Source organism: Sander lucioperca, chromosome 21 (genome assembly GCF_008315115.2).
Source record: "Sander lucioperca isolate FBNREF2018 chromosome 21, SLUC_FBN_1.2, whole genome shotgun sequence".
Lineage (NCBI taxonomy): Eukaryota > Metazoa > Chordata > Actinopteri > Perciformes > Percidae > Sander > Sander lucioperca.
Window position 1 is genome coordinate 4,753,575 of NC_050193.1, and position 16,937 is coordinate 4,770,511.

Genomic DNA, 16,937 nt, shown 5'->3' on the forward strand with positions numbered 1-16,937 from the left:
ATTTTAAATAGAGGTTTTCTGTTACAGAATTTACTTTAGTGAATGTGAAATTTTGCCAAGATGACAAAAAGATTGATGATATAATTACTGTTTTTGTTCTAGAATGCAGACATCATAAAAACTACACAGCACGTGATTGTACAGCAGAGAAAAATTGACAGAAATGTTACAGCAGATATATTGGGCAAAGTCTTTCCAAAAAGTGACAGTATAAAGACAGCTAAGTGTATGGTTGTTTCACGATCAACTCCACAGAAAGAGTAGTCAATGTCAACGTCATATTTTAGTCTTTGCAAATAATGCTTTGCTGGATAGCACCGATGGAGAAGTTTAAAGGGAATCTTGAAGGGGAGGTCCAAACTTATTTCCACCAGACATTTGAAACAAATCTTCCCCAGTAATGGATAACATATGGGATGGTGACAATGTCCTTTTGAAAGAGGGATCTGATCCTTCTCTGTTTCGGATTGAAGGGCTCGATAAAAGACATATTTTCCCTATTATTGTGTCATTCAATGACAACAGACAAGGAGAAAGAAGTCGTTCAGTGTTACCTCTAAATAACATCATCACACCTTTTGGAATGGCATCCATTACAATAACAAACTCTTTTGGGGTGACAGGGATGTTATAGAAGGACAAGAGTTCAAAGTAATTCATAGAAGACCATCTGCATTGAATAACTGTTTGACAAATAGAATATTATTGTTAAACCAACTCTGGAAAAATAAGGATTTGTTTTTCAATAATATGTCTCTGTTATTCCAAATGAGATACAAATGAGGAGAGAAATCATGTTTGTAAATAAGAGACCAAAGTCCCTTTCCGACCGGAGGGATTTTGGAAGTTCCTAGAACATATAACGTTCCTAGAACCCTTTTTTCTTGTGTTCCGACTGGACCAATTTGGGGATTATTAAATTCCTCTGACTGCAGTTCATGTAACTCTTTCAGCTCCTACTTCAGGGCAGAGTCTTTCCCTTTTCCGCATCTTTTTAATATTGTATTAACTTCACTGTTTAGCATGCATTCTACTTTTGTAAACATATCTTAAGTTTATCTTTGTACTCTAAAGTTTGCTGTGTTGTGTTTTACTTTGATATAAATAAAATATTTAATAGAAAAGTGGGTTACTACAGTTATTTGCACATGCACACATGAAGGTAGGCCTACCTGCTTGATTAAAAAGAGCAGCAGCAATTTAAATGGCTGTGGTATCATAACAAAATATTGTGGTGGTTAGATGGCTGTGTTATAATAACAAAAGGTCTTTTGTGTTCACACAACCATCTAATCACACCTGTTGACATTCTTGTGAAATGTTTGTGTTATCATCACAAAAGGTCTACACTGGCATTCAGACAATTTACCCCTCCTACCAGTTCCTATGGCCACTTGGCCAGTGCGAATGGCAAAACCGGTTTTGGGGGAGAGTAGTTTGTAGAACTGCTTAGAAGTGCACTGTTCCTGTAACTACTTAGTCAAAGAGGCTCAAGCTAACAGCAATTAGTATAGGGTAGATGCTAGATCGGAACTGCTAGACGTGTCGACGTCAAAGGACGTGCCTCGTGGCCCGCCTTATTCTGCCGTTGATTGGCGTACCTTGGTATTATTACCATAATCCTAACCAATCGCCACGCCTCATGCCTAAAACTAACTACGTCGATCCTTCTAGCGGATCCGATTTAGGATGTACCCATAAACAGGCGCTTACAGGAAATACGGAAATTTCAGCTTCAAATTAAAAGCACAAAGTTCTGTCACTTACCAAAAATGCAAACATTTTAATAGCGCACTAATATATCATCAGAACAATCAATGAATAATCGCAATAGCCAAAATAGATTTGTATCATGGTATTGTGGATACCATTATTGTTACATTACGAACATAGCTATAGCTAGCTATAGTTACTCTGAAATGAAAACCGGAAATGATTATTTTAGCTCAACACTGATCGCCATCGGCCGACGCCTACTAATTGGAAGATCGGTAAGTGAAACATCTACCTTACATTTATCGTGAAATAAATAGTTTACCATGTTTTATGACCTCAGTCTTCCCTGCTCTCTTTTAAGCCAACGATGTCTTATTTGAAAAGTTCCGACCTCTTAACGAATGGCAAAAACGGACAAAGTTTGATGTGAAATGGCGGTGTATGTGGCTAGCAGGAAGTTATTAGTTAGTACACTGAGAGCGAGACATAGGGTATATTTCTATGATTATATTTTGTTTGTGACAATAGCTAAACACAACAAAGGTCGGCACAGTAAAAGGTAGGCTGGTGTTACAAGCTTGGCAGTAACGTTAACGTACATGTCACCAAACTTGTTCAAAACGCATGTTGAAACCGCCAGATGTTTATGATTAAAACAACTGTTGTACTCCAGCTTGTACTTTTTCCAGTGCCACTACTGTTGTTGGACGCTTGTGTTTGTTATGTTATGAAAGGCTTATGGCCTATTAGCTTTCATGGATAACAATCTAACTTTACTAACTTACTTTACCTAGAAGTCCCCAAAAGAGTAGTTTTATGCATATTTCATGTTGGGCAATATTGATAAATGTCATGCAATTATCAGCTCTTTTCTGATTGATTGATATATTAAACATTAAGCCATTATACATTTGTCACCGCTGACATGTATGTTGAGTCCAAGTCCTGCAACTTTTCCACCCTGCATATAGTTTAGCAGCCCTGGGCTGTCCTTTCTACTTTGCCATGAAAAAATAAAAATGAAGTGCAGAAAGGACATTGTAAGACAGCTCATTTACTACAAAGTAGGGGGCCACTCTTGTGCACTTCTACACTAAAGCAGAGTTTACTACATAGCTGTTAGTTAACATGTAATATAATAACATAGTATATCATACACACAAAGCCAGATATCAAGTTATACACGCTGGAATTAAACTATACCACAGTGTATAGCACAGCTTCCTGAAACTTAATGTTATGTGGATTTTAAGTCTGCTTGTTCAGTTTATGTGTTTTGGATCTTTCCTCAGTATCAGAAAATGCTATTTGGAATAATATCCTGGAATTCACAATAGTCAAACTGTAGGTGATTCATGCTTTTGATGAATTTTCAAATTTGTATGTTGACAATTTAGGATTATTTTCATTATCAATTAATCTGCAGATTAATCAATTAACCCTTTTTTTATTATAAACTGTCAGAAAATAGTGAAAATGTGCATTATAATTGCATTATAAGTTCAAGTTGATGTCTTTTGTCTGACAAAACCCCAAAATATTCAGTTCACACTGATATAAAACAAAGAAAACATGAACACAACTGTGATATGTTTGCAAATAACAGCCTACATCTTCGTATCTGTATTGTCAAGGGAAATTATCATTTTCAAATACCCACAATTGATGTACAGAACATGATGAGGCTCATCATCTGATGATGATGAAAATTTGCAGAAAACGGAGGACAAAGTATTAACAGAAAGTTTTCTTCATTATAGTTAATAGAGAAGTAACAGTAAAGAGGGAAGTTGTTAGAAGAGAAACAGAGAAGTGTGGAGAACTTTAAGTCATGGCATGCAGATGGTTTCTTAGGAGCTCTGGACATATGTAGTCTAGGACTAGGACATTTTCCTGAGAAGCAGCCGGCGTTTCCCTGAAGAATTCTTGGCTGTGTGTTTCCTGTGGCCAACTTCAGGTTGAGTCCCTTTTCCCTGTCCTTACTAAAGGCTTTGGAATTTCATTAATCTGTGTGGGTGTACAGCAAAAGTCGGCTCAATATAGCCACTAGCTGTCTGTGGAGTTTAGCTCAGGATTTCTCTGCAAATCTAGATTACAATTAACACTTCGTATTTGAGATGTATGGTTATTGTGTACTTACTGTACTGTTTAGGTACATCTGTACAATCTCATGTAATCCAATGCAACAGCCCATAATAACTCCTATCTGTGTGTGTGAAGTTTAGAATTCAGTTCCTGTTGACACTGGAGAAATGACAAACATTCATTCCAGTTTCTCAATTGTGAGGATTGCAACTTTTCTCTGTTGTATGTCATTTTAAATGGAATAACTTTGAATTCCTAAAAACAGCTTAAGGAAATTGTAAATGGGCATTTTATTTACTATTTTCTGATATTTTATAGACCAAACTAGAACTGCAACTAATGATTTTGGTCATTATTGATTGATCTACCTATTATTTTTCAAATTCATCATTTGGTTTTGACATTAGAATGCCAGCAAATAGCAAAAAATGCTCATAACAATTTCCCACAGCCCAGGGTGACGTCTTGAAAATGTCTTTTTTTTGTCAGACCAACAAAATATTCGGTTTACTAATATAGAGGACTAAAAGATTCAGATTAACTTTCTGTCGATCGACAAATGGTTTTAGATCTAGAACGCTGCATCCCTAACTGCATTTCTCAGTTTTATGTGCCTTATCTTTTGATGAAGTTTGAGACTTGAGGCCTTTTTCTATCCTGTGCTCAGCAGCCATGTTGAGTCTTGCTGCTCATACTCACTATCCAGGTCTGGTTCTGTTGATTTAAATAGAGTCACTGCTGTTACAAATATGCAACATGGGTTTTTTTAGACTTTGTTTCCCCGGTCGCTATGAAAATAGCCAAAACTAACCCCTAACTGCCTAATCCTAATTCTGTAATTGTTACAATCAGTTTACCCTCTTTTATCTTCTTTAAGTTATTGTTGCCATGACAGCAACGTGTTTCCAAGTGAGCAACTTGCATTTAGCTTTGTGTTCTTGGTTAATGGCGGAGCCTCTTCAGTGGTATTCTGAATTTCCTGTGTTCTGTGGTGGTTTTTATATGAGTAAGTTGTTATGCTGCTGAAAAAAAAGCAAGTGAGATTATGTCAGATAGATGATAGACGAAGACGCCTGGTATTTCATGTGACAGCTCACACGCTTGCTCCGAATTCTATCAAATTCTCTTGGTGGCAAATATTTTCCACAAGATCCTCATAATATCACATATCAGAATGTTGCTGTGTAAAGAAAACTCTGTTGTTTGAAGTTTATATAGTGGAGAGTATGTGGGGGTGTGACATGACATGTGACAGATTATATAAATTAGCTGACTACAGGGTACATGGTCATTACGATGTCAGAGCACAACTCTTTGCATTTTATTTAGTATTGTATGTCTGTACAGAAGGTCAGAAACTCTTTTAACAACATGCACAGACTGATGTTTTAGCCCTAATTATAAAACATCGTATTTGTCCACATTCTGCTTTTAAATCACATCCATTATTCATTCTTCTTAGAGTATATATTGACAGGCGTAGGCTACAGAGAGCTAATGTTCTGCTTTTTAACTGTCCAAAGTTCACAGTTGATCATCAAAAGCATAACCAAACATGTTATCCCTTAATCTAGTCAGAGGGAAGAGCAAATAAGCCAGCCCTGTTGGAGGGAGCTGAGGGAGGGGGGAATATGGAGAAGTGGAGATGCATTTCCCATAAGTCATTGTCAGCCAGCTCCTCCCCTGGTTGGCTGAGAGCCAGCATCAAGCAGAGTGGCAGGGACTGAGCAGAGACGTTACTGAGAATCATGAAGGACAAGGCAGACAAACACACCTTTTACTAATGTGGATGACGGATTATTCAGAGCAGATACCCAGGAGAGAGATAGCAGCTCAGATTGGCATCTGTTGGTACGTCTACACGCCCCTCTGCCTCACACATACACAGAGTTGTTTTTGTGGTTGTGTTTATTGCAGTGGCTTTTTCTCTATTTCCTTTCCACGTAAATTCATTGGGGTGTGGTGTCACGCCTGGCTTTCAGAGCACCGGCAGCGTCTTAAGAAGGAAGTGACAGTTGAATTGCTTTGTTCTAGATAATCTTGCAGTGCATGAAGTCGGCACACAAGGTAATGACACTACTCATAAGCTTTCATTGAAATTTGACTACAGTTTAATGTCAGTTTGTCTTTACTATTACTTGTAGTAGTACTGTGTTAGTATTGTCAAGAGCAAGAATGTGCAGAACTTACTGGGAAAATGTTTTGGCAGCCATGCGATTGTTTTAGTCTAAATACCAGGATTTATCAAGGTCAACCTCAATCAAGAATACCTGTACATGCAGAAAGAGTCAAAAGCTGAGTGACAAGGAGAAGCTGTAGTTAAGTGTAATCGACACACTGATACAACATGATGACTGTAGTCCTAGTTTGGGCCTTTTAAAACTGCATTTAATACATATAACCAGTGCTGAGATGAAAGGAGTGTGTCTAAGTGTGCTGATTTTACAGTCATACATGTTTTGATGATTATAACCTCCAAACCATCTGCAGTCAATTGTGCAAATCTTTATTGGAAATTCAGCCTGGCCTAATGTGCTGTAGTTTAGTTCCTCAGAGTGAAACAGAGTACTTGCATTTAACGACACAGTTGCAACTGTCAAAACAAGGCCAGGGTTGAGTTTCCTGTCTCATCTGCCCACCGCAAACTTTCAAAGTTTCAGTTCAAGTGATCATCATGATCCTCCTGAACCTACTTGACACAGTCAAATATGTAAAACTCTATAACAAGCTATAAAGCAGCAGATTAATATGTACTCACCCACAGTACAAAGCCGGTCATTGTTTCATTGGGGTGTGTGCATATTTCTGTTGACAATAGTAAACATCTTAGTAACTAAGTTGAGTCAAGTATATGAGCTCTTCTGCTTTGCTTGATTACAACGGGTGATCCTGGCAATAACATTTTTTTTTTTCTGGTGGTGGTTTTATCTCCTTAAAACTAAACAATTAAATTAAGAATCAAACAAACTAAAAAATATAAAAGTCAGCAGACCTTTTTGGAAAAAAGAGACATATTTGGATGTCTATATTTTCCTCTTTTTAGGCACCATCACTCTCACATTAGCAGTAGCAGAGATAGTAAAAAGTCCTGCATTACGTTATGGGGAAGTAGTTTTCGGAAGCACGAACTTTACAGCATCTTTAAAGGTCAGTCATTGGCCAACCATGTGATTTACTGTATAGACACGATGCATTAACATTGTGTTGGCTTACATGTAACTAAATGTTCAACTGAATTAGTTTTAATGTGATAATCAATTGAAAGTGCTGTTCGTAAGGGAGACAAATGTATTGCCATTGCACTTCCACTGTAAAATACTGTTTAAAATATTCTAAACTACAGCTGCAGTGACTAGTCGATTAATCGATTAGTTGACTGACAGAATTTTGATAATCAAATCATTTTCAAACAAAAATGCCAAACGTTTGCGTGTTCCAGTATCTCAAATGTAAAGATCTGATGGTTTCCTTTGTGATATAAGATAGTCCACTGAGTATCTTTGGGTTTTGGACTGTTGGCCCGACAAAACATGACATTTGAAGATGCCCACGTGGGCTGTGGGAAAAGGGCATTTTTATAGTCAAAAGGATTAATCGAGGAAAATAATCAGCAGATGATTTGCAGCCCTATTATTATTATTATTATTATTATTATTATTATTATAAACTCTTACAAATGAAACACAGCCAGCATGTGTTCAGCAAACTTGTTTGATCAGTTTTTTTACTCTGAAACACAATGGCATTCAGAGTTTACAAAAAATAACGACAAGATTTCCAAAAAGAGCTGAATAGAGGTTCTGACGTATATGATAAGTTATAATTACAAACTTTTTGACATTAATGTGTGCCATTTGTACGATTGTAGAGAAAGCACTTGGTCTATCTGTTGCTTATGATGTTCTCTCTCTCTCCAGATCCAGCAGATGAAATGGCGGTGAGGCAAAGGATTTTTAACTCAACAGCACCCTTCTCTGGGTCATCCCAAGCTGAGCTAAAGGGGTCGTACTCACCCTGCTCAGCTGCAGACCAGGAGGCAGAGGAGGAGGAAGAGGAGGGGAAGAGCAGCAAAATGGACTTTTCAACCGGTTTCAACCCTTTGATTAACCGTGTCCTGACATATGGGACTGCAGAGCAAGTGGGAGAAATGCCACGGAAGACCTCAACCTTCATTGCCCAAGCTGAATGTAATTATGTCTTTATGATTAAAAGAAATACAAATCAAATAACTGTGCTTGGACAGAGAGTGTAACATTAACACTGTGCTCTCTTCAGGTGAAACCCAGGACTCCCAAGAGTTGTGTACATCCTGCTTTGACCGCTTTGTTCCCACCCCGAACTGCTTCACCAGCAGGTACGACATTACCTTGACAACATTGCCTCTGCATTTTACACTTCATGCTTGTTTAAAGACGCTATACTGAATTATTTAATGCCGTGTCTGGAATTTACATCGTTGCCATACTTCTGCTTCAGTATTTCCTCAGAGCACAACAATGTGGCGTGCCCAACCACAGCCTCAATCCAGGAGCCGAGCAGCTCATCGGCACAGCTCACTCCAAGAAAGAAGATCAGGAAGAGACAGAAGCGCAAGTGCAAGAAAAAACTGGAGAAGAAGAAGGAGAAGCAGCGACACAGGCATCGAATGCCCTCTGGAGTGCCTGAACAGGAGAGTGGAAGTTCTCTGGTTCAGATCCTGGTAAGAAGCCTTCACATCTCATTGAGTGTTACATATGAAAAAGCTATTGAAACTGCCATTGAGAAGTAGGTTGGTACATTGTATACTCTTGTATGCTTAAAAGAAAAAAAGTAGAAAAGAAAAAAAAGGAGAAAGAAGTGTTTTCCTTGTGAATCATCTTCAATGATAATTTGCCACATTCTTTAGCAGTCGGAGGCTCGTCCTCTAGACATTCCCATGCAAACATTTGCCTTCCTGTGTTGTGGAAGTGAATCACCGAATTCAGACAAAGCTGCCTCTCATGGCCTTGAACGTTCAGCCCCTGAGCAAACTCACCTGAGAATGTAAACACCATGGATTCTGATCAGCCATGCTTTTTGCTTGTGTCCTGAAGGAGTCATCTCTTGGAGGGAGAAGCGACATCAGTACTTCTTGCTGTAGCAGCATTGAAAGCTCAGAAGAGCAGGGCAGAGGGCCTTCTCTCTACAGACGACAGATCTACAACACAGGCTCAAGCTGCTCTCCTCTAAACTGGGACACCGTCTCCAGTCTCCATTCCTATGGGCAGGACAGCGACTCAGACTCCCTCAGCAATCTGGGAGACTGTTCACTGGCTCTTGCTGGCCTCAGGGGCAGCGTCAGTCAGGGGGATCGGTGCTACGCATTGCCCTTTTTCAAAGATGTGGAGAGGGATGTAAGAGAAGAGGAAGATGACCTCTCAGCAGCTGACTCTGTCAGCACTGAGGGAATAATCTTTTACAATGAAGTACGTTCTGTTTTAAGTCTACTTTCTGTCTCGGTTTAAAATGATGTTCAACCACAATAACTTATTCTCTCTTATTCTATCAGAAAATCCAGCCTGTGGACTCTGAATACAAGGAAGGGAGGGAGTATGTCCTCTCACAGTTTATCAAGGAGGGCTCCTATGGTGAAGTACACAGTGCTCAAGATGTCAACACAGGCTTCAAATTTGCTGTCAAAAAGGTAACGCAGAGCATATTGCCCTCTTTGTTTTTTTCCCCCCACTGCCTAGTTTTAAAGTGTGTTCACTCTTTTGTTCCATCCTATTCTCACAGATAGCCCTGAAGAGGTTCATCAGTGAGGAGGTGGGTGCGTGGAGTGCCCTCAGATCTCCTCGTGTGGTGAAACTCTTTGGAGTGGTCAGAGAGGGGCCTAATGTTGTACTCTTCATGGACCACAAATCTGGTAAACAAGCCTCACTTCTGCCTTTTACACGCATCACATTCTGCCAGTGCTCACTGCTGATGTTGAGATTGAGGGTTAGGGTGGAAATTGTTGGGTGATATGTGATGAATTAAGCGCAAACACATGAGAATAATGAAGATTAAAGAAAAAAAACGGATGTGATTAGCGTTGAGATGTGGAAGTGGGTGGTTCTGGGACGCTGGAAATGACTGTTGAGCTTCCTTGAAGTGTTATGGTCCAAATTACACCAAACAACTGTGATGGGAGATGCCTGCTCGATAAACACAATGACATACTTCACACTTTTCCTTTGTCATCAAATACCAGGCCATAATAGAAGGAATAGTTGAATCAGACACTGTAAATGGCTAAATATTAACAAGACATAGTCTTTATCCTGGTCTGACCTCATCTGTTATTCCAGGCTCTGTGGGCCAGCTGATAGCGGAGCGCGGGCGGCTGCCAGAGGACCTAAGTCTCCACTACCACTCGCAAATCTTAACCGCACTGGAGTACTTGGGGAAGAAAAAAGTGGTGCATCTGGACATTAAAGGTACGTTATACAACGGGATATTTTGACAATTTTTTTTTCAGTTAAACTAATGTTCAAGTCACGTGGCTGGTTAGCTCAGTTGGTAGAGCAGGCGCACATATGCAGAGGTTTATTCATTGACGCAGAAGGTCCAGGGTTCGAGTCCGACCTGTGACGGTTTTCCTGCATGTCTTCCCCCCCTCTCTCTCTCCCCTTTCATATCTCAGCTTTCCTATCCAATAAAGGCAGAAATGCCCAAAAATATAAAAAGAAACCAAAAAAAAAACCTAATGTTCTAGTCTAATCTGAGTTATACTAAAAAGTAAAAACACGAATGGTTAAGATGTCATAAAGAAAACTGATTTGAACTCTTGAGTGTGTATCCTTCAGCCACATAGTTACTGATGCTTGACATATCTAAGTCATAACAAAAATTCCTCCCACAGTTTTCTAAAGATAAACATTAAAAGACATAATGTAGTACTGTTATTTCATTTAGTCCTGAACCCAGTGGGTTTAACCTCAGATTAACCATCATCATTAGTTTATTCTAATCGTTTTAAGAACTAAGCAATCTAAAGTATTTGAGTAATTTTCAGTATATGAAATTTTCTGAAATGCAACAAAAGCAAGAAGCAGATTTTGGTACTTTTTCCCCAAAAAACACATGGGTGAAAACTAAATGTTTATCTCTTTACTGTCTACAAGTTAATAATGGATTGTAATAATCTTGTGTCCTTCTTGATCTTGTAAATGTTTTTTTTTATACAGTCTACTCTAGAGCGACGAATTATCTGAAATATGAAGAATGTAAAGACTTAAAAAGCTCAGATATTGGCATCAGCCCATAAACACTTTTAAGATGAGTTTTAACAGCCGTAATTGTACGGATCAAATTAGCACAATAGTAATAACAGTAAAACTAAATGTGTCAGCTTGACTTTTACTTGTTGTGGTACCTAGCGGAAAACAAAAACATACAGAGAGAATAAGTCAGATTTAGTTCTCAACTGAGGATTTTGTGTCTTTGTGTGCAGCTGTTGTGTGGAACACAAGTGTCACATATACAGTAGATTTGATCCTCAGCACCTGTGTTATGAAACCAGACTACCACAGAGAAGACGGGCTGGGAATTTCCCACAGTGTGACTCACCGCTGCTCTTCAGAGGCAGCGCGTGTGCACAGAATCAGGAGAGCAAGAAGGAAAGGGAGAACGAACAGAGAGGGGGGATGGGACGAGGAGCAGGAAGTAGTTAGCGAGAGAAGAGAGAGAGAACTAAGTACAGAGTCAGAAAAAAGACAGAAGATGAAAATAAAGTATATAAAAAAAAGAGAAAAACGAAAAGAGAACTAAGTTAGAGGAAACAAAACATAGACTTAAACAGGAAGACAAACGTGATTGTGCTGTTGCAGCTCAGGCGCCACCTGGTGTCTGTAATGTGTCAGGGAAAAGCAAAGCAGTGACGCCAAATCTCTTTATCTGCTACCTGTTTGTTACTAGACTCCACGTTCATTCCTTATTAAAGTGTTTTCTACAGCAGCTGTCCCTTGGTGACGTTATTTTTCCATCTTATTGTGCTCCTTTGTCTGTCGACTGTTTTGCGTCTGTGCAGCTGCCCTGTTTCTAATTATGTCATCAACAACTACACTGCACAAGTCATGGAAAGCAGTGCTAATGCTAATGACTCTGCTTTCTTCCCACAGCTGACAATGTGTTGCTGTCGGAGGACGGTAGAGACACCTTCCTGTGTGACTTCGGACACGCAGAGAGGCTCAACAATCAGGGACAGAGCCTCAGTGGGTCCAAAGGTAAATACTGTGCGACTTTAGCGATTCCGTTTCAGAAGATGGGTCATTTATCCACTTCGGTGTATTAAGTCATTGTTTTCCCAATATAATTCAATGCAGATCTGAAGGGCACAGAGACCCACATGGCCCCTGAGATTGTAAAAGGGGAACCCCGCGGAGCCAAAGCAGATGTGTGGAGCAGCTGCTGTATGTTACTGCACATGCTCAATGCGTGTCAACCTTGGACAAGATACTACACCTGTAGACTTTACCTGAAGGTATACTTCACAGACACCACACCCCGCTGTTTCATCGCCGATGCGCAGTCCACTCTTCACAGTATTCACACCAGACTTTGTGATGGTTACAGATTGCTAACGAGCCTCCGCCTCTGAGGGAGATCCCACCTGACTGTAGCCCTCTCACAGCTGACGTTATCAAGGCGGGACTTCAGAAGGATCCAGCCAAGAGAGCATCAGCATCGGATCTCAAAGTAAAAACTGCCAGAGCTCTGAAAGAAGGTAACTAAACCTGTACGGTGTTCATATCAATGCAAGCGGTGCATCCATACACACAGCCATACATACACAGGTAAATAAATTAAGCAAATAACAAATGACGGTGGAATTGGTTATTGTGCGTTTCAATAATAATGGCGGTATAACAAAAAATAAAACAATGTATTGTAGCCCCACTTTCCTTTTGTAGAGACCTGATAAATAATGTTGCATTAGGATTTTTACTAAAAACGAGATCTGTGCTTTACTGTCTTGTCTTAGACTGATGTTCAATATCTTTTAAGGGCAATAATAACTGTAAATAAAAATATTGATTTCTTTTTAATCCGAAAAATGTTGTTGACAATTGTTAAGAGAAACTGCAGTAAGAAAATCAACCTAAGACTATAAAAGTGAGGGGGAGAAAATTTCAAAAAGAAATGACCCCCTCGATGCATCATCCTCTACATGTCTCTGAAGACCTAATGTATTGTGTTTGTGTGATTGCAGTGGGAGGACTCACCAGCCCAGTGAAGGGACCCTACACAGAGCCACTATATATCACAAACAAACCTCCTGACTCCCTACAACTTATCAACAGCAGCTTTAACTATGAGAATGAGGATGACCATCAAGAGTCTGTGAAAGTGATCACCACGGGGAGGAGGACGGAGAAACTGGATGATGATGATGATGATGGCGATGAAGATAAGAGGGCTGGTTGTAATGAGTCAAAGCGAGACTCACTTTTCTGTCCACAAACGCTGATCTCTGAGCCGAACCACAAGAGGGGCAACAAGATCACCACTGTGCCTGAACTTGAGCTACGTAAACTGGAGCGAGGTGAGGTTTCTCTCAATGTTCTGCTTCTACTTTCTTTCCTGTGTTAAATGTTTGACCCTACTCATTGTTTTCCTTCTCGTTTGCAGATTTCTACCTGAGCAGTCTGTCCCAGCTCCACTCCGCTGAGATGCAGGAGCAGCTCTTGTCTTGCCTTAGCAGCGACCCTTATTCCACATGGGAACCACTGGACAAAAAGGTAACCCAAAATTCACAATAGAGTACATTCAGGTCATGACTGTTTGGATTGATAACTTAAACCCTTGTTTACTTATCATTTATCTCAGACATCCAGAAAAGGGGCATTTGAAACAAGTTCTGGAAAGTGTTTATTGTTGTAAACTTTAAAAAATCATCGCAGAACAAGAATTTTGCTTCTAAAAATGGATCAATTTGACCTGTCCAAATACTCAAGAAATTGCAAAATTGGATCCATTTAAACAAAGAGCTTTATTAGTTGTCATCCATTTTGACTAAAGTATTAACAGACCCACTGTTTGGCTTGTGTTCCTCTTTTTTAACCCATTATTATAGGACTCGGGCCGCTGGTCCCTGAGCCCAGGAGACGACTTTAGCTCTGGTGTCTTCTCCTACAACAGTCAGCCAGACGTGCAGGTTTCCAGTATGGATTTGCTGAGTCACACACAGCTACCACCACCCTGTTGCTTTGAAGGTGAGATAAAAACATTAAGGTCTCTCTTAAACGATTTAATGTAGTACCAAACTGTAACGTGTATCTCTCTGCTCTGTGATTGGCTCAGGGGTGGATGTCTGCATCAGAGACTTCAACAAGAGAAGCATTCGCATCAGAGAGACGCGCCGGGTGAAGGTGGGCCACATCGCCACTGGAATCAGTGATCAGGTGAGGGCTAGCAGCTTCCCACACTCAAGTTTAGAGACAGCTAATAATGTTCTGTTTCAATGTTTGTAAAAAGCAAGATTACATCTGTTTTATGTGTGTCTCTCCTTTTTAGATCTCTGAGAGGGTTTTCACCCTGGAAACTCAGCAGGGCCAGCAGGTTGCTCACGATGAGGAGGTGCAGGATTCCGGGCTTAAGCTGAACTGTGTTCCTGCCCCAGACTTCAGCTCTGCCTGGAGGTGGAGGATCAGAGACGGAGTGCTGGAGACGAGATAGAGCCACACAGCTCTCTGCGTCCATCTTAACTGTCCTACAGTACTTGTGGCCTTCTGTTGCAATTGTTTCAAATATTTGCCTTTCATTTGTCACAATGTTTAGGACCATGCTTTCATGAGAAACAAATAAAAAATAAATCTACCAGAATTGCCTTTTTAACAAACGTGTCTTATGATTTAAATGTCATAATGGGAGGGGCTGTTGGGTAGCTTTTTGTCTTTCAAGTGCTAATTACTCAAAGTACTGAGCTTTTTTGACCACTGTGACATTTACATGTTGCACCCTTTCTTATTGCATGTTTAAATAGAGACATTAAACAGCATATGAAACTATGCAGTGTATGATACATTATTGATCTTACTTATTCACCTCATTCACAATCCAGTCTGTAATACAATATTGGTTCATTAGTTCACAAACCCACACAGTGACTACAGACATTTCTGTTGTATTTTAATTACTTTATGTAGGATTTAGTCTGTCTCCCAGTAACATTATATTTAGTTAAACTTAATTGTTATTTCTAGGTTATAGATGCTATTAAACACTAATTCAGTCTGCTGGACCTTTGTCCAGAATAAGACATCTTCTGGTCAGATTGTCATGTTTAATACAGAAAACCATAGTCCCCAGAGAACCATTTGTAATGATTTGATGACCCTCTGACCTTCCCTCTATTTCCACCGTGAGGTTCATAATCCCCTTGAACGAAAGTTGTCTTAACTTGAAGTTACATTGAAAGGACTGCAATGCCTGGATTTTCATAACATTTGCAAAGGATTTTCATGAAACTATGAGGTTGAATCTCAGTGGTTTTGGTGACCACCCCTGACCTTTCCTCTAGCACTGTCATCGGGCCAGATTTTCCACTTGTGCACAAGCAATATCCAAATCTAACAGATAACCATAACATTTACTGAGTAGATTTATGCTCCTCATATTATGAATTCTGTCCACTTAAGAGTCTCAAAAAAACATCCTACAGGCTAAAGTAACTTTGTTAACTGCCAGACTGACACATAATTTGCTGAGCACAAAATTACCAAATGTCTATATCCTATCATATCTTTCAGTACCTCCCTCACGACACATTTCATATTTATTGCTCAAATACAGTTAGACAAAACTAAGAATCTACAGCTATGCTAGTGGCTCTGTGGAGCTGCAGCAGTTTACGGAGTTGTTTTAGAGCTTTTAACTGCCTTTATGAAAGATTGAGAATGACAGGAAATGGGGGAGAAAAGTGAATGACACACAAAGGTATGCCAGTCAGATTCGAAACCAGGCCGCTGCCAAGGACTCAGCCTACATTGGGGCGCACGCTCTACCAGTTGACCTCCAGGTCACAGCAGTTCTTAAAGCTAAATTCTAACATTAGAATACCGAGCTGGTATTTGATAATCAGATTAATTTATTATATAAATAATCCTCATTCCTACCCACATTATACATATCCATAGCCACAGTCAAGAGTTTAAAGGTTTATTTTCCATATTACAAACAGACAAAGACCACAGCAAAATGATTTTCAGGGGGACTGGAAACTAATTTCAGCTTTACAAATGAGATAGAAAAAGGTGAAAAATTTGAGAATATCAAAGTGATTTCATAGTAAAAAAACACCAAGGCACTGACAAACAATAAGAATGTATAAAAAGTCATTTGCTGTGTAGATAAGATTTTGTAGTTTGAATATCTCAAGTAAACGTACAGTACTTTGAATATGTGTGAAGTGAGGTAAGCACCTGTGAGAAATCCAGGGCTTTCTGTGTCTGCAGTATAACATATCTTCCATACACTATGGGAAATGACAGTTTGTGAGATGTGGCTCCATTCACATTCCCAACACAGACAATAACAGGCAGGATTTTTTCAAATGGGAGCCACATTAAGGTTGGTAAGTCGGAATGCCCAAGAGGAGCATTTGATTAAATGTTACATTTAGATTAATGCGACTGCATAATTCGCAACAACTTTGTACACAGGTGGCACTTGTGTTATCCACTGAAATAAGGTTGAGCTGTGCATTCAAGGGGAGAAATGATTGGGTTGTTTAAGCCCAAATATTATTGGAGGCATCATTTCTCTTCGTCTATATCATCTTCCCAGTAAGTCTAATAATTGTTTGTAAAAAATATCTCTTTAACTCAATGGGATGTGACCCTTCAACACGTTCATTGCCAGCAGATAATTTACAGCAGTTAACACTCATAAATACATATGAAGATGGATTCTCTAGCATACAAACACCATGGTGAGATGGATAGAGAGAGTGAGTGGGAAGATCAGAAAAGCAATTGAAACTAAAAATAAAACTTAATCAAAATAATGGAAAACAGAAACAAACAAAAATGTTTAGTCAATCTATTGTTAGGACAGAAAACAAAATGTTTTTTATACGTTATTGTCTGTACCGAGTAAAAAATAAATTACTTAAAATGCATTCCCTGTTCAAGTCT

The 16,937-nt window shown here is 39.4% G+C and overlaps 2 protein-coding genes across 6 annotated transcripts in view; one reads left to right on the plus strand and one right to left on the minus strand.

Annotated features, from left to right (window-relative positions):
* Positions 1-8,272, minus strand: part of pts (6-pyruvoyltetrahydropterin synthase) — a 13,803-nt gene extending 5,531 nt beyond the window's left edge. Inside the window, exons 1-3 of the mRNA XM_031312261.2 lie at positions 8,267-8,272; positions 3,764-3,770; positions 3,321-3,323 (exon numbers count right to left, since the gene is read on the minus strand). The gene's annotated coding sequence lies outside the window, so the exon portion shown is untranslated. The remainder of the gene's footprint in view (positions 1-3,320; positions 3,324-3,763; positions 3,771-8,266) is intronic.
* map3k14a (mitogen-activated protein kinase kinase kinase 14a) lies at positions 1,722-14,810 on the plus strand. 5 transcript variants are annotated; one of them, XM_031312254.2, is made up of 16 exons: positions 1,722-1,991; positions 7,719-7,988; positions 8,077-8,155; positions 8,278-8,500; positions 8,874-9,245; positions 9,329-9,463; positions 9,556-9,685; positions 10,110-10,238; positions 11,922-12,026; positions 12,126-12,283; positions 12,376-12,526; positions 13,013-13,345; positions 13,432-13,541; positions 13,877-14,015; positions 14,104-14,204; positions 14,317-14,810. In XM_031312254.2, exons 2-16 carry the CDS (start codon positions 7,733-7,735, stop codon positions 14,476-14,478), a joined length of 2,583 nt encoding a protein of 860 aa, XP_031168114.1. In that variant the 5' UTR covers positions 1,722-1,991; positions 7,719-7,732; the 3' UTR covers positions 14,479-14,810. The 5 variants fall into 5 exon arrangements, with proteins under 5 accessions (XP_031168114.1, XP_031168118.1, XP_031168115.1 ...); XM_031312258.2 differs by having other exon boundaries at positions 1,852-1,991; positions 7,725-7,988; XM_031312255.2 differs by lacking the exon at positions 1,722-1,991 and adding an exon at positions 5,409-5,652.
* Positions 14,811-16,937: the final 2,127 nt, after the last annotated feature.